The following is a 19,595-nucleotide window of genomic DNA, read 5'->3' on the forward strand; positions in this document are numbered from 1 at the left end:
AATATCATTAAATACATCTATATATACATATGAAAACTAAAAATATTTGATGATTAGAGATATGTCTATAGTAACACGAAATTCAAACATTTTTAATCTTATTCTGTCATTATATCCAAACATCTTTCAATTAATATTCGATATCATAACCAATACTTTTAGGGAAAGTTATATAAATTATATTTTTACTAAAATCTATATTTAAAAAATATAATAAATAAAAGATACGAAAGACATAAAGACATCATTTAAAGGAAAATGTCAATAATGTAAATAAAAATAAAATTTTATGTACATGTATAAATATATAAACGTGAGTCATTTATTTTAATTCCAGGTGAACAAAATTTATTATTCAACACGGATATAATCTGAAAATATTGTATTTGAATTCCAGTTTGAATGTAAACGTATTGAAACAATAATGAATACCAGACGTCATATGTTTCTATCGTATATGTATATCATTTATAATGAAAAATAATTTCTTTTCCTCTTTTGCGGTATACATACATATGTATGTATTGTAAAATGTTCCGGTTAAAGTTTGGTTAGTTCTCTTATGAAAAACGATACTTCATAAATGTCGTGAATAAAAGTATTATTTGCGCTGGTTAGTGTATCTTCTAGAAGTTATCATCTTATAATCTTGAAAATGATATTTGCAGAATTTTGTATTTGTGTTTCCATTTTAACGCGAATGAAAAATGAAATAAATTAAAAAAGAGAAATAATAAAGTGTTTTTATATTATATGATATATGAATGGATTAAGAATAGAGAGAATTGAAAATATTTGATACTTATACATACATGCACATGTATAGATATTAAACAGCAACCAATATCGGTAATTATTCTCAAAATTTTAGAATTATAGTTCTTATCTGCCTAACAGGTAATAATAAGAAATTATTGGAAATTATTGTTTAATAATGAAGTGTACAAGATTCTATTTACTATAAAACCAGATTTATAAATTCAAGGAAAGAGAGTGTAAATAATATTCCTTCATTACGTTGAAGATTGATTAAACAAACAACATTATTATAATTGTACGCACTTTAACGAGTCTCCCACGATCATTTATGAAGGTATAATAAATAGATAACAATCGAATTGTATAAATAATAAAATGTATTTTAAATATTTCATAAAAACTGTTACAGGAGATACAAATTAAAAAATCCTTACGGTACGGGACTGAGAATTTAATATAAATGTTTATAGCGAGTGGCTGAGTTTCGAATGATAAAAATGCGAGGAAGATACCGATTACTTGAAATTAGACTACGAAAGAAACATGTATGATCAGATGGTCAATCACCCAAGAACGTGAATGTGATCAAATGTGTTCTGGGAATATTTACATAGATTGGACTGAGTGACAGTAGCAGTAAAATAGAAAAAGTGCAAGCTTCAGTATATATTGTGTGGAAAATACGGAATTTTTCTGTTTTAAAAATTCTTTTCTTGCTCCACTGTCCTACAGGTCCAACATCAGGATACATACACTTTACATTATAATTTTTCTGATACACGCAATGAAGTGAAAATAAGCCACTCAATACAGAATATTGCGCTCATAATAATAAAAAACATGATACGCAGGACAGTCGTTGATTGGAATTGAGAGCAAAAATCTTTTTGTATTGTCAAATCTTATTGTATAAAAATTATTCTATTATAATATCTTTACATTTTTATATGAATTTATATGCGTGGAACTAACTCGACCGAAAATCCCAGCTTTTCATCATATCGAAGACAGCTTACAAGTAAAATTCCTACCACTGTAGTTATATTTAAGGCACTTGTATTTACAAAGATTTTTTTATTGTGTCGCACGAACGCAAAATAATTTAAGACTTCTGTGCAAACTTCCTCCCTTCTATATAATTGGACGTACGTACTGTGCGTTTTATAATTAAGTTGGGAGAAATTGCTACATCGTTATTAACTTAAGTTCGCATTTAATTAAATTAATAGAAATAAACAAGTACTTTAGGCTAATGGAGAATTTACAACAAATCGATATTTTTCATAATAGTGAAAAATGTGTCAATGAAATACATACATATAGTATACAAAAAAAAGTTTATGATACATAGTGAATTACAAAGACATTCGAATATATGTTCGAATATAATACGGTTCCAGCTTTTAATAAACGATTGAATTATCTTATTGTCCTATAATAAAATATGTTAATGGACCTGGTAGGATACTAAAATTTCATTGGTAAATTTTTTACTACTTAGCGTCTCATAGAAATATTCGAACACTTACCATAGAATTTTTTTATGAATATATTACGTACTTTTTGAAATTTAGTTAGTACTCTAATACAGTACAACTACCGTGATTATATTAGTAAAATTTTTATGAAATTTCTAAATGTTTTGTATAAAAAGTTTCTAGAAAAGTACTTTCATGAGCTTTGGTATATGATTTTATGTATCTAGCAACGATAATCATGAAAAAGTAACACATTCGGTATCAAATGCGAATTTTATATCAACGAAATTTCAACTAATAATAATTAATAATATATTAATTGAATAAATTTCTATGGTAAATGTTACATAAATATTGTATATCGATATTAATATTTATATAATAGATATAATATTTCCAAATTTCATTTAAATATAATCTTTATTATCTGAATATATGTAACTATAAAAATTTCAAATTAATTTTTCATATATTCAATACTTTTACTGTAATTATTCCAATGATTTTGTAACTCACGTAACATTCTTGTATAAGAATAAACTAATTACAATGGATCCGATCGTAAACTCGAAGTCAGGTTTTATAAAAATATGCAATTTTGATTTAATTGATGCGTTTCCTCTTATGTACTCCTAATACCGAACGATCAAAAACCAGTATAATTTGTATAATAATTCGTTTAAATTTTCCATTTTCTTAACATAACAGATACTGACCAAGACTTAATAGTAATTAAATAATATCGTGGGAGAAACATTTTCCATTTTTGGCACGCGAAATTACATTTTTTTTTTCTTTTTCGAAGCGTATTGCCTTATGTATTATAATTAATTCCTAATGAGTGGACAACGTTGTAAATATAAATAGTAAAACGTTTCTTAAATACTCGTTAAAAAGTATAAAGTAGAAAAAATAGTTTAATACAATTCCCCTCAATTTCATTTAAGGCACTTCCGTATTTACACATTATTCGATTTTACTGTTTCGCTTTTCATTCTTATATTGTCTTTAGTCTAATGATAATTCGCATAATACTAGTACGAGGTCAAACATAACATCCTGGACGTGAAACTACATCACCTTTTCGGAAAATTTATTGCTTTGCCTAACATTGCGTGAAAGTTTGGTGGTAATAAATCAGCTTTAATAAGAATTTTTATTTTGTGAGTAATAAAAGTATCGCCTCTCGTTTGTGAATCATATCTCAAATTTACTGTAATATCCTGTTGTTGAAGTTTCAGTACTTCTCTAAAAATATGTTTATTTAACAAGAATATGTTTCGCATATACAGAATGTTCGTAAAATCGTAGTATAATCATAACCGGAAGTTGGCTTCCCACGCAGAATTAACTTGACAATAAAATAAAATTTCATATTTTTCATTTTCCGCATTCGAACGTTCGCTAAGTACCTACACCTGCTCCATCTTGTTTCGTTCGCTCAATTTTGCTTCTTGTCACTATATTCCGTTTACAGAATAATATCAAATCAGTCAGAAGTTAATAGGACTGTAGAGAATAATGAACAGCGAGAATTAATAATTTATTTACTTTAATATTTTAAAACATCATCTTTTTTTAAATTGTTCGATTTTTACTTATAGCCAAAATTGACTATCAGGATGGAAAATGTAAATGAAGTAAAAAAGATATTGCTGTTTATTAATTTTTGAATGTCTGATATTGTTTGTTAACGTAAACATGATTGGTGACGAGTAGTCCGATTGAGTAAACGAAACAGACTGCATCTAGTAGTAAAGTGGAACCGTATTTAACGAAATTCAAATTTGATTTTCTCGAAAATGAAACTTTATATGAAAAAATATTAACTTATATTTATGACATCCTTTTACATGAGAAGTCATCTTCGTTTCAATTGTACCACGATTTCATAATTAGCCTGTATAAATAACATAGACAACAGTGTTTGTTAAAACTAATTCATTACCATTTATATTTTACGATATTTACAAAATTTCTTGTTCGTAGATATCTTAAAATCTTATTAAATGGCAAAAAATGAAGGAAGAAACAGAAATTTCTTTGTTATTTCTTTGTTATTTTTGTTGTTTGTTTACAAATACGTAAATTTTTTGCTTGCGAGATCTTAGATGGTATCGTATATTTGTTGGTATTGAGTGACGAGAAAAGCATAATTAAAAATTTGTTAAAATATCATATATATATATATAACTATTATGTCTTATGCAAACCATAGAACGTGTACTTATGCAATATTTTAGAAATTTGAAATTTAATATACATACAGTTGTTTTATAAATAAGATATAAATTTTCGTCAGCTGTATCTTTATATCTGAATCACGTCGAAAGGCAACAAAATGTATAAATGCAAGTACTATGCAGAAATGAGAAGATGGTTAGTGAAATGGCACACAGGCAAAATAAAGTACATTCGAAAATCTCATTATTTTATTTTCAACAGCACAGAGATAGATAGGGATAATTATGTTCCACCTTGTTGATTTGTTCTTTACCTTGTATTAACGGTAATTACTTTGGATCCATACAATACTCTGAAGTTTGTATCTTATTTGATCTAAAAAAAGTCCTACTTCTCCTCTTCGTCACGCGATGTCACATATTATTTGATTTGAAGTATGTAGAATCGGGATGTTTATGTATTTACGGGAAATCTAAGAATGCAAAATACCAAAAGAATGATATTTCATATAACACTCAGAAGGTGAAACATTCTATTCTTCCAAATTTGCATAAACATCCGCAGTTTAGAAATATAGTAGTAACAAAAATTTCTTCCGCTAGTCAATTTCTTACCTCTGCACAGTATTTAGGTATGTCCTTAGATATACAGAATTTTTAAAAAAATTTTAATATTCATTATGGTCGTTAAAAAACTTATTTACTTATACTTAAATTTATAAAAATTTTTATAAATTTGTCAATCTTTCCTCGTAATTCAAACACACATATTACGATTTTAAGGAATTACTTTAATTAATGCAGAAATCACTTTGCTCATATTTGAAACAGTTGTATTAAGGCACTCGAGCGAGAGAAGTTTTGCTATCGAATTGGGTCACGCATATTCTATATGTATTATCAAATAAAAAAGATAAAACCGAGGCGGAAAGACATCATAGGCAGTGGTGTCTTTGCGGAAGTACTTTGTGCGGTAAGTACAGGTTTTGTCGTTATTCTTACTGCCACGTTAAAATCGATTGGAATTTGGTTCCGAAGCAACTCTTCGTGAGATCACTCAAACGAGTTGTGTGTCTAAGATTTTCTAAGAGACCTGTAACATACAAGAAATAAAAAAATTACTAATACAAATTATGATGAATCTATGATGAAACAACAATAATGGAATATAGCAAATTTTTATCAGCTTCAAATTCAACAAGATCAATTACTTTAATTAAGTACTTTTCATAATGTTAAATTGAATTAAAATAAATTATATACTGGAAAATATTACAAAAAGATTAAAAAATAAGGAAGAAGTATTTATTTATAGCAGTAGAAAATGTATTATACATAAAATAATTTAAGAGATGCATAATCTTTTTATTCCAGCATAACAAGGAACTTTTGGTACTTTCTAATATTTAAGATAGCATAGGAGGGATAGGAAAAACAAACAATTAAATTAGATTGAAACAGTAGTATTTACTATATTTTATTATGTTACTTACTATGTTATAGTCATGAAATCAATGTGATTTTTAATATGATATATATTTGACTTGTAATTTAATTTGCTTCCGGTACACAGGTCTACATGAAAAAATTTTCCTTCATTATCATTTACCATGAACTACATAATTACTTATTATTTTATATGTCATCGTAGACATGGAAAAGAAACAATACGACAGTGATTAGCTATAGCCATATTATCAAGATAGTCTTTTCTCGTGAGAAACCGTTATTTTAACGGAACCCCTCAAATTCTTCCTGAGTGATTTATTTCAGAAATCAGTTTTTATAGTTTCCCTAAATGTTTAAAAGGTTTAAAAGTTTCTACGGGAAGAGGAAGAAGACTCCTATATAACCTCGGGATACTATCCCACCTGGCCATTGTATTTCTTTCAGCTCGATTGTGAAGATCCTTATTTACCTGGATCAACGAGAATTAAGTACGGAAACGAACAGATGAATCTTAGAGACACCCTGCTGTAACTCCAGAGATCGTGGGAAAAGTATACGCATTTGGGAGAGAATTCACGGAAGTATCCATCACTTGATGACAAAAGGAACTTATACTTTTCCTCACCAAAATTTGTATTGTACGATTCTTGGAGAAAATTAAGTTAATTTTACAACTCAATATTTACATATTTACATTTACATAATCATTCATAATCTACTTGAATCTCCATAAAAATTGCTAAATATTAATTGAAACATGATTAACTAATGAAAGTGCTTCTTAGAGAATGCAGTATGTTTTTTATTTAATAAATCATTCTATATGATCTTTTACAAAAAATATGCAATATTAGACAAGATGTACAGTCTCTCCCTAAATAATCTAAGGCTATATAATATGTATTATAGTACTCTTTATCTTATGACAATTTCGACTATTATTGGTTAAACAATTTATTTACAGGAATAACATTATTGATTTCAACTAATTACCTGATACTAAAAATTGTACATGTTCAAAAAAATATTATTTCTATGATAGTTTTATGAGACTTAATAATTTTCTAACGTGTTACATTTCATGGAAACTCATAGTAAAGAAAGGATATTTAGGGAACATATCGCTATATTATTCGTGTAAATGGCATAAATGCAGTGAAGTTAGAATAAAAGCGTCAATAGCACTTTTACTGGAAAATTTCACATGCTATATTACCACTAACAAATAAATTACATTAATTATATATAAAGTCGCGATCCTTGAAAAGTATCGCTTCCAGATAAAACAAAAAAAAAAAAAAACGAGAAAGACACTGCAAGGACATTTGCTTATCAGTAGCAGGGCGCGACTTGAAATTGCTTTTAAGAGGAACACTTTGAAATGTTAAAGAACCACAGAAAGTGGTTCTTTGACCGAAAAGCGTCTGGAACATTTTCATTTTATCGCACATCATATTTTATCGTATTAGTGGAAAACGTAGGCGTGGTAGAGAGCTAAAGAAGCAACGGCGAAATTGATCTTGATCTTAAATTTCAAATTTTTTTATTACGTCGTGTAAGACATGTCACAACGGACAGAACTGAGTTTAGTTATAATACGTTAAATCTCGCAGTCAGGTAGAATTTACATAGCGTGCTATTGATGAAGCTAGTAGGACTTATTCTTCGGTATGTAAAATATATCGACAATCGGAAAACAACAATGGAAGACCGTTGCGATTTAGAAAAAATTTCAGATCGTTGTGATTTTCAACGATTGGACCATTCAATGGATTTAAGTTCGGCTGGATGGAGTACATCCGTTGAACAATTCGAACATCAGATTAAATATACCTCGTAAAATTATTTCACATAATACTTTGGGGAGACTTAGGCGGAATATGGAAATGTGTGTCCGAGGTTGCTTAAACGACAGTAGTGACGTGTAGAAGTTGCCACGTAGACACGAACATTACACAGATACGACAGGACAAAAAGGAAAACATGTTACTGTAAGGCAAATATATTATAAAGAAAATTAGTTTCATCTCGTATATATAATTAATGAAAATTTAACATTTTCTTTCCAAGAGAACGATTGAGTTGAGGGATCCATGGTCCCTTTGCGACTTTTGTATCTGGTAACAAATTCTACATAATGTAATGAAAAATAATTTAACTTTAAAATTCGATATCAAAGTTAATTTTCCGGTTACTTTTTTAAATAAATCTTCACCGTGCCGATCCGAAGGTGTAGAATCACCTGTCAAAGCCATGATAAGTAATTTTTTAACACTCGGTGCATAAACTTCATTATGTTATATTATCAAAGTTATGTACCTATTTTACTGGCTTAATTCTTTCCTATCAAATTTATTCAAATTTATTGGCATATTCATAATCAGAAATTTAACAGTATTATGGAATTTAATATAATATAATAAATAATATATCTTCTTTGTTAGAGTAATACTTATTTTCCTACTGCAACTATTCAGATAACAATAATCGCATTAATTTGTTCTATATTTGTTTAAGTTCTCTCTAGTTCTTAGATGCATAATTTTAATAATATATCTCTTAATATGTAGTTAGTATGCAGATAAGTGTATGTATTAAGTACACAGTATGATCTGTTTAAATTTTTAAACTTCGAATATTCGTACTACTAATTCTAAATAAAAATCGTTTAATGTGTAAAAAATAGATATAATAAGACGAAAAATAATCTATCTTTTATTCTATTATCTTATTATGCACCTCTATATTTAACTTACTCTAAACTTCTGTAGATAATTACAGTACACAGTGAACAGGGTACGTAATTAATATTTTCATAATAATAAGGTAAAGAGTCTAGTTACAATAATTAATGTATAATGTATAATGTTATAATGTATGCCTGTAGCGGACATTAAATAAAATAATAATAAAAAATAAAAAAATAATTTTGAAAGTTCTTTTTTCATTGTTTTGATACATTATAAATATATAATATACATGATAAATTAGTAGTCTCAGTGTTTTATTATATGTGAAAATATCAGTGTCGCAAAAATCAGTAATAAAAATTATTTTGATGTTACAATGTGACTTGTAATTAATGGTATATATATATATAATACTAGACACATATATTAAAATGTTTCTAAAAGATAAATAAAACAATTCCAATTTTTAAAAACACGGATCTCGTTCGCGGAAAAGGTTTAATTTCTAAACAGCATAATCGGCTGCAAACCGTCGCTGATACGAACGCCGTCACATTGTCATGCTGGTAATGTTTATTGATAAGATAGGCAACATGCGGGTTACCAGCATGGCAAACCTTTAAATTCTTTTGTTCTTGGCGCACCAAGTCGAAGGAGAAGAACAACAGCAGGCTTGCATAAATGTTGCTACCATTTTATTTTATGATGCAGTTGCACGTCTTACTACGTTTGTTTTTTAAATGGAAATACTGGATACGTATACTATTAAGTTGGCTTCAGCAAATACTAAATAATTCAAAGAAATCACCTGCTTGCCCTTCCTGTAACTTCTTCTATAATTAATATCTTATAGGTAATTTTTCTTAACTATTTACTTTTTAAAAAATTCTATCACGTAAATATATTAATTTTGCATATAAGTCATATATTCTCCCAATTATAAATATAAATTAATATATTTTTACAACGACAATGTATTCAGCGACATAAAACTCCGAAATATAAATTAGCTTAATTATAGTCCAATCGTGAAATTTAATCGAACATATTTTTCTTGTGATCACGATGGACAAAGATTAACAGACTGTCGCTATTCCACTACACTTTCCAGCAATAACATCCTTTACGTTCGCAAGAATAACATTTGTACCTATCACTTACGACTAAACGTAATCGCACGTTGTATGTCACGCGCCCCGAAGAAAAATTCGCTCGATTAACAGCGGGATTAAAACGCTACCGATGTCGGCGTACTTTTACCCGCCGTAAGAAATTTCGGTCGGCGTATGAGGATGCATAATCATTAGTTAAAGAAGAAATTTCATCGAACAGCTTCCGGCTTTTCGTATGGTCGCCGGAGAAAAATAGTCGCGATTATAGCAAGGTTAAAGTTTCGGCGTGCTCGTTACGAGCACAACAGTGCAGACAGAGGAGAACGAAACAAAACAAAAGAGAAGAATAAAAGAGAAGAAAGGAGAGGTCAAAAGAGAGTAGTGCGGAGCAGAGTAAAGTGGAGAAGCCGAAAGAAGGCCGATGGGCTCGCGCGCAACGGGACGATATCAACGTGACCGGGAGCCAAGGAAGGAATTTATTAAATTAATTTGCCGCGGCGACGCATCTCGTAAATTTCGTAGATGACCTCACTTTATAATTGTCGAGAATTACTTGCTTGGTTGTCCACTCGTTCGTTCGGCCCGACTCTCGCGTGAAACTTCTTACTCCCTAGGATACATATTTTATTGCTACTTTCATCGAGAACTACGCCTCCGGTATTCAGAAATTTCTCGTGAACCAGGCCTCCGCGTCGAGTATCGTAAAAACCGGAAAGAAAAAAGAAAAATCGAAACTGGTGGACTGCTTATTGCCAGAAGCGGATCATTTTAATTTGTATGATTGACGCGGGGAATTCGTTTTAAGGCCAATGTAATTGAACGACGTAAGGAACGAAAAAGAGACTTTATAAGGACCGTAAGAACGCAAACACGTTAATGATTTCTTTTAAAGGTGAACCTTGTGGAAAAAGCTTTGGCCAGCAGGACAAGTGGAAATTAAATTGCGTATAACGTGAAAGTTAATATCGGTCATTTCGCTAAAGTCGCTAATAATTATCAAAAAATTTCGACATTGTACCTTGCACGTAGCAGGGTTACAATGCTTAAAGAATCGATATGTTCGTTCAATAATGATACGTTTTAGAAATTGATTCAATACTGGCAATCTCAAAATGAGAAATTGGAAAGAAGGCGGGCATGCACAAATATATATTACTTGACATATGGTAGTCGTTTCGCTAAAGCTTCTTAATCGCAGTGCTATTACCCATATGGCACTGAAACTCGAGGGTTTCAGTGTTTAAGTGAAGTATAAGAGAATTCATATTTATAAACATTTAATGTATTTTCTCATAGTAGATAATAATGTCACAATACAAAGAATTAAGGGAAACCTTTTAGATATTCTTCTGTGATCAGTAAATATATGATACGTTTTGAAATTAGTATACTATATGAAAGATTTCTCCATTTACATTTCCAAAATAGATTCCATTATTTTATGTTATTAAGAAAAATAATCTTCAAAAAATGTATTTCGATATGATCTGAGTAGTTTCAAACAGGCACTTTTTAAGTAAGTTAAAAATACCAGATCAATGTTATAAGTAATAATGACATTGTCAAACATGAATGTTATATTTTTTTATAAATATCTTACAACGTTATTCATACTTGTTAACTGTTAACATAGACACGTATTAAATTTCGTTTTAAAAGGTTATTATATTTCTACTATTCAATTACAAATTTTAATTATTAAAACAATCCTTATATGTGCAATAATTATATAGCGATAACTGCAAGTAAATGCAGATACATACATGTACACACGTGTGTATATATTTTTGTGTAACTAGTTACTATTGACCTAATTTAATATTTTTTATTCAATAAGAAGGCATATCTTACTTGTTTTGAGAAATTGTTAATTATAAGAACAATATTTCTTTGTTTTACACCCTCCAAAATACCTACAATAGTCACAATACATTTAACATCTACAATATTTATACTATTGTATAAAATCCCGTCTACACTACAAATCTTATGTTTAAATATTCCATTTACGATTGGTGAACTAAGAATCATATCAGTTTCTAATACTATTTTGTAATAAAATGATATTTTACGTATAAAAACCTTTATATATTTTTTCGAAGTTACTACAGCATGTTCCTATCGAGAAAAAGTAAAAGACAACTATAACAATATATAAAAACCAACATAGTTGTCTATGAAACTTAAGAGTTGAAATAAAAAGAATTTACTTATATCATAATTATTATATAACTTTCCACCAGTCGATTAATAAAATTATTATAATATTTTAAGATTATTTCAATTAGCTATATATAGAATTATTTTATACATATTAATTGTGCAAAATTTAAAAAACAAATTTAGAAATATAGTATTTTTATCCAAAAAAAAAAAAAAGGAATCGAAGAAACAAATAAATACTTGTTCCGGTTTTTAAACTCGAATTTTAGTTTCCAAATTATCTCCCGTATTCCTTACTTAACGACTGTCCTCTTGCCACCCATATGTTAAAAATACGAAGAGCTTCTGCCGCCTTATGGCCGCCTTGAGTATCGATATGTGCACATGTATCAAACATTATATCAGACTTAGTATATGGCACGTGGGTTACGAATGTTTTTAAGGAAATCATGATTTCTATTTATAACTTGACGACTGCACAGCAAGCTGATTTCTTTTCTCTATAACTCGATTTCTGCATTGCATCTCCGTCGACGCTTATTTCATTAATACCGAGATGCGAAAAAATTGAAAAAAGTTTTTAATTTATTTCCGTGATAATTAACCCCCTTTTTAATATGTTATATAACTGCATCGATTCCTTTTTAGCTTTTATTCTATTATAAAATTTAGTTCTCGTGTTAGAAAGTTAGATTGCCTGGAAACATCTGCTTATACAAAAATATTTCTATCGTTTGTTCTAGGATTTTACGTTATACTAAGTAACACATTTTAATAAAACACTCAACGTTTTAATATCTTATCTTAGCTAATAATAATTATCTTATTTAAATGTAATTTATTAACACATAAAATCGGTAATCATTCATCTAATTGCTAAGGAAAGATAAATAACTCATGTAACTTAAATTTTGTAATCAATCTTTGCATATTTGAAATTAGAACTAATGTTAATCATTAGTAATTATCTGAAAAATCTAATTATTATACGGGATATTATACAGTAATAACATTAAGTGTAATTCCGTGACAAATTGTGTTATAGAGTGATGACAAAGAACAACTTATTTAATAGAACTAATCAATACCTACAAAAACTAGCAACACCTGATAAAAAATAATACTTTTCTTAGTTAAATATTTGCTTATATAATGCACGTATACATTAACTGTAAAATTCTATTCCGTCGCGTAACATGAAATTTCTACTAACAAATTCATTATACGACAAAAATCTTACATCTTTGAAACAACCTAAAAACATAAAATACGATTTAACTTAGGGAGGCGAGCATATGCGTGAGCGACGCGAAGAGAAACGGATCAATGTCGAGCAATTGGAAACCACGAAGATTGAGAAAGGTCTGGTCGAGAGATATTTTCGAGGAGGATAGTTAACATATGGTAAAATGGTAAACTACTTCCGTTTGTGGGAGCGCACTTTTGATGTTACATGCCACAGTGGCAGCAGGGTTTCGAAACGTACGAGCCGACTAGTCGAATAAGCTGATATGAACTTGAAATTTCCTTGACGCGCGTTTGTTCGTATACCTGACACGTCTATATAGCAAAAGAGCTGCCTTCATGGTATTGGCGTAAGTACACTTTAGCGTAATCTTATCACGAGATATAAGTTACTATGTAGTACTGTGCATTTATGAAATAAACGAAACGAAGAAACGAAATAGAATACAAATGAATGTTATTTACTTCACTTTGTTGAACCAACTAAAATCATCAAAGCATGAAATTTCCTTCTCCTAAAAATAGAAAATAACAAAGAATAAAATATGTGTGTTAACGTAGCAAAAATATGAGAAAAGTGGAAGGTGTATAACTATCATGAACAAAAAATTACAAAATATTGTATACTAAAGAGTAGGAAAACTTTGGCGTGTTTTAATCCTTTTAAGATTAAATTACTCTGTTCTGTAGGAAAAATATTTTCTTTATCAATTATTAATAATAGAGTACCAATAATAGGAACATATTTTTTCTGATAGTTTTAGAAAAGGGACACAATGCATTAAAATTTAACACCGTTATTATCGAAAGCAAATACATTTATCGATTAATAAGTTAATAAGTTCTTAAAGATATGCGATATGTTACATTACAAGCAAACATATCGAATTGTTGATAAATGCGAAAAAAAAAACAGAATAATGTAAACGCAAAAGTATTTCTTAATTTATCTTGTTCTAGCAATAACGTAAATATGTATTTTACATAAACTGAAGAAAAAGTAAATGAACGAAGTAATAGATATACTACATAGTATAAAATTAAGTGACAAAGTGGGTCGTTTTTATCGCAAGATAATGTGCCTCTTTATTATGGAATTATCCCCGATTGATATGCAATGTATGAAATTCATAATTTTCTATAAATAGCACAGTATATAATAACCATACATATTAAAGAATTGCGATTTGTAAACAACTTATAAGAGATACGTATATGTTTAATCAAATAAAGAACCTGACAACTGAAACACCTTAACTTTGAATATTTTGTAAATTATTTAAATCTTTCATTGAATGAGATTAAAAATATTTATTTCTAATTTATTTCTAATTTCAAGGTGTACTTTAAAAATCAGCTACACATATTTCCCATGTACTTTAATGGGGAAATACTTTTTTATTTTGTGTAGAGTTATGACGATATTAAAAGATTATCTTTGTAAAAACAATATTAAAATACTTGTACGTTCCCGTCATAACTATTGAACTACACAGAATAAAAGAACAAGCTTCATCTAAATGTTATCCGATTCTATAATAATATTAAAAAAGAGAAATTAACTATTTTCCGTTTAAAAAAATTAAAAAATTCCCTTGGAAATATAATTCAAATGAAATAAATTGGTTCCATGCAGTGGTGTCTGAAAAATTAGCTTGTGATGGTTATTCAGATTATTTTGTATTTACTTCAGCTGAAGAAAATAATTTTTGGAGTGTTATAATCTAATATTTTATATAAAGTGTATGTATTGTAATATATTTATATTAAAAATCTTTCACTGCTCAAATACTAATTTTTTGCAAGTGCTGTTTCAAAGGAAATCATAATTTTAATATATATGTATAATAGAACATTATTCGTGAATATTATACACCAACTAAAGTATATAAGAATGCTCAATGTATCAACATTTCATAAAATATCGATTCATTTAAATGTACGTTCTTTTACTACCTTTTTCTGAAAGAAATAATTATGTAATTTTATTTAATCTTAATCCACGCTATGAGACTTTGATACAAATCAATAGTTTTGGTGATTCTTTACCTATTGTTTCCCATTTTTTCACAATATGCATGATTACGTTCAATATAAGCCATTTAAAGAGCCCACTATATAAATACAATAAACTTTAAAACAAAATATCATCTCGTCGTATGCAAATAAGTTTTTACTCAACATTCTTTTTTTATTGTTTTGAAATTGGAGTGCATATAGGGTGTACTCGAATGTCACGTCGTCACATACTTCGCAAAGTGGTTATAACGTGTAAAGTTTATTTTTGGGAGCGTCGACGCTCGAGCACGTGTTCGAAAGGAAACGCCGTACACGAGTTTCCACTTGGCGACGCTTCCTCGGAGTAATTGTCACGTGCGCGGCGCTGATCAACAGCCCTGTCGGTTCAAGCCACTTAAAGTACTTCAATGAGCACTCTTCTACTCGGACCATGTGAGTTTTACGAACGTAAAACAATATTACGCGGTTCTCTATTGTCGCTCATCCGGTTCGTCGATGCACGACCATAACGCACGTGTAACTTTTCTGAATTTTGATAATGACGTAGCTTTATTTCACGCTCGTTGTTCATCAATGCTTCTCACGATGAAATGATATTTTTGACATATGTTATAGCTCAATATTGAAATATTGAAGGATGTAATTATTTATATCCTAATAAGATGTCTATTAAACTCGTGAATAATTTTTGAGTAAAGACAGATAATTTGTAATCATTCCACATTGTAAATAAGGAATGCAAAATGTGTACTTTGAATTTCTTTAATTTAGTAAATACGTAATCGTGTAATCAGTAGACTACGGATTTTTATGTCTGGGAAATTGAAAGGTAAAACAATTTGCAAAACTGAAAAAATGTATAAAGTATACGAAATAGAGTATTTATAATATTTACGGAATAAAATAAATCTCTACAGAGATTCCATTTTTTCAATTACGTCCATAAAAATACGAATTTACATAAGTATCCCCAATCTTAGAATTACAATCAGTTACGGAATTCATAAATTCTCTATTAGAAATGAGAGATAAGGTAAATGGGAAAGATTTTATAAAAAAAAGGTAAAGTACGAACCTTCCTATTACACGTGTGTGAGGCGTTGATTATGTTGCTGATGTACTAGCCTACCCTGCTCTTGTTCCCACCAGCTTACGACGTCCATGAATTCACCGGATTCGGTGATCTCCTGCTTATAATACAGAGCTCCAGAAAAGGTTTCCGGACTTGCCGCATAAACGGTGGCTGCACCCTCTTCGCTATCCCCGGCGCCACTATACGGCGATAGAATTTGAGGCTCGAGGTTCTCTTCATTTTGCCCATAATATTCCGAAGGTGGAGATGCTACCGAATTAGGCGAGAGTCGGGAAAAATTCTGCGTATTTGATAGAGTCCTTGGTTCGAGGTTCTCTTCATCCCCTATCGAGGATGAGTAGTAATCACGGGGCGATGTAACTGCAGTTCGATTTGGTGACAATCTGAAAATCATTAATATAAACATTGTTATTACTTCAATCCGTTTTACTGGCGATACTTTACATATTTATAACGATTATCCGGAGAAGAATATTATGCTAGAGTATTTGAGGTTTTAATATTTGATTAGTATAGTTGTATTAATTGAGATAATTTACAATTTCAAAGAAGATTAATTTAAACTTTAAATTTTAAGTTGGGCCATTTTAAATAAATTGCTATATTGATCAACATAAAAATATAAAGTGTAAAAAAATTACTTGGATGTAGTTTTCTGTTTCCCAATTTCTTCGTCTTCATCTAGCTGTTCGCCATCATCGTCTTCGGCAGCAAGGACATCGTCTTCCAAGACGAGTCTCTCCCCAGAACCGTTGTGACTCGATGAAACAACGCTGCTGGTGGGCGAAGGCATACACTGCGTAGCACCAACATTCGAATCGTATTCAACCCCATCAGCTTCGGCGAGCAACCTTTGAAGTCCCCTAATGTACTCCACGGCCATTCGCAGCGTTTCTACTTTCGACAATTTCTTGCCTCTATCACCATAACCTGCAGCGATGTGACTCGGAATGTGTTGTCTCAAAGTTGCGAATCCATTGTTCACCTGTTTAACCCGATTCCTCTCGCGTGCATTTCTTCGTGCAACCGCAACTGGCGGCGGCTGTCCGTTTTTTCCGTGTTTCTTCAATCTAGAGGGATCGTAGGGCGGCAACACGGTTGCAGAAGCAGTTGCGTTAGTATTATTATTATTTTTGGGGACTATCAGATGAGGTTGATTGCCGATTATGTTACTTTCGTTATCTTGCAACGTTCTTAACAACATTAGTTGTTCTTGATCGTTTCCATTTATTTGTACCCTATTGCAAAATACAGTAACTCCCATAGTCGTCATTTTGATCACTTTTCTGCTTTAATAGCCAAGCCAAAAAGTGTCATTCACTGGGCAAATACATACAACGGTCAAAACAATCGTTGGTGAAGTCTGTTATCATCAGTCTTTTTCAAGTGCATGAACGCGAAATCGTTCAATGTAATTTTAATACAAAATGCTCTTTCTTAAAAATAACAAGCTTGAATCGTGGCGATTGCAGAACGAGCTTATATTGTGAGAATAGCGAAGAGAACGAGTAGCTTATCGACTCTAATGCCTTTCGAGGACGAGTCTAATTGATAGACTTATAAATAAACCACGCTCTCCCTTCGAAGACAAAGATGTTTATCGATACAGACGGTTAGACGACTATTCGATTTGATATTTAGATTTGGATCAGAATATCTTTTGACGACTAAAATCTTGAAGATTATCAAAGTTGTCTGACAATGATTCTTTTTAGAATTATATCTTCCTTAATAGTAAAAATATCACTCCAGTATAAAGGTATACTCCCATATATCATTTAGTTTTGTTTTAAGAGTTTCTAATTTGCACTTTTTATTTTACAAGAATAACAGTACCATTTATTTCTAAGACATTTCTTTCGTTTTATGTATCAATAAGTAACGACAGATTATATATCCTTTTTATACCAAAAAATGATTGAAATTATTTATGATTCTTATAACTTAACAGGTACGAGAGCGTATACTTTCTTGTCGAAAAATTGGTAAGCATAAACAGATATTTAATTAAACGCTGTTATTGCTACGATCTCTGCTAAACGAGCGATTTTGCCGAAGTTTTCGATAGGCCACGGGCCTTTTTTCTACCAAATGATGAAGCTGATGACCCGAACCAAGATCCAATTGTCTCGTTGTCGGTCACAACGGCTTAAGTAAAGCATGAGGTCACCGTCTATTCTTCTCCACGACGGTCGTCGACTCCTCGGAAATTATTCTTCGGAATCTGAATTCGTTACTTGTCAAAAACACTAATAATATCAAAAACAATTGTCAACGTTCAACTTCTCATTCGCGTATCTCTTGCTACGAAACAGTAACTTTGGAAATTATGGAATATCATTCAAACGTCGCGTGACGTCTCAATTAGAATCGAGATCTTTGAATCGTATTATCACAATATGACTGAAGGAATTGTATAGCACCAGTTAAATGCTCTTATTTAGAAGGAAAGCACTTTAATAACTTCAAATAGAGCATTGAAACGATCTTAATGATTTATAACGGTACAAACAACCATTGTTCATGTTTCAACACATATTACGAATCGATTTATCTATTTCGGCTATTGAGGCACTTGTAACCAATTTTCGTTCCTCTATCTGTAGGACTAAGGTCACTTGCTACTAAAAATTTAAGGCACAAATCCATTAAGTAATTCAAATGGTCAAGAATCCTGAGATCAATATTTCGATATAGGTCGTTAATACTTTTCGAGCACCATACAAATTTTCTTCTTTGGCGTAATTTCAACATTAACAATTCTTTTGGTCGGTTATGTTTTTCAAGACGAACGTTACAGTCGCAATTCTGCTTCGTTGAAAGTGGTCGAAATTCACATACGTTACACAGATATAACTCCATTCAGGCGATAAAACTGTCACCGAGCGTTCGCTACCGATCAGAGTAGCATCGTTTTAAACAAAACCGCGTCGCGGACTGCATAGCGTTTAACTACAAAATGAGCGTGGAAACCTCTTCGTCAAGAGGTTAGATCCCGTCTAATATTTTACTACGCCACGGAATGACATGGACGTGCTTATGTACGGTAGCGCGCACGGGAGTAAAAGGGGTAGCAAAGGGACCAGGTGGTGGGGGGTTTTGTAAGCACGCGCCGTAGCCAATGCCGGTCTAATCAAAGAAACCAATTTAATAATCTCGAACGACAATTACGACAGGATTTTACAAACGTTCCCGTTTTCTTCACACTTACAAAATTCGTCGATCGATTCAACCTTCAACTTGTAAAAATATTGAACTCACACTGAATGGCGAATTTCTACTAACACGATCTCACGTTCGAACTCACTCGCGATGAGGTTCCTCGTTAAAATCATTCGATCCCATCGAACCGATCGAAAGAAACAGTCACGCGAGAGCTGAGTCCGAAATTCCTCGGGTTATCA

General features: G+C 30.7%; 1 protein-coding gene across 1 annotated transcript; it reads right to left on the minus strand.

Annotated features, from left to right (window-relative positions):
* Positions 1–1,118: 1,118 nt before the first annotated feature.
* LOC122565684 lies at positions 1,119–19,215 on the minus strand. The gene is made up of 3 exons (XM_043721900.1): positions 16,833–19,215; positions 16,174–16,574; positions 1,119–5,513 (listed from the first exon to the last, which is right to left on the minus strand). The coding sequence occupies exons 1-2, from the start codon at positions 17,462–17,464 to the stop codon at positions 16,181–16,183; spliced, it is 1,026 nt and encodes a 341-aa protein (XP_043577835.1). The 5' UTR covers positions 17,465–19,215; the 3' UTR covers positions 1,119–5,513; positions 16,174–16,180.
* Between the last annotated feature and the right edge of the window lie 380 nt (positions 19,216–19,595).

Source organism: Bombus pyrosoma, linkage group LG3, assembly GCF_014825855.1.
Source record: "Bombus pyrosoma isolate SC7728 linkage group LG3, ASM1482585v1, whole genome shotgun sequence".
Classification (NCBI taxonomy): Eukaryota; Metazoa; Arthropoda; class Insecta; order Hymenoptera; family Apidae; genus Bombus; species Bombus pyrosoma.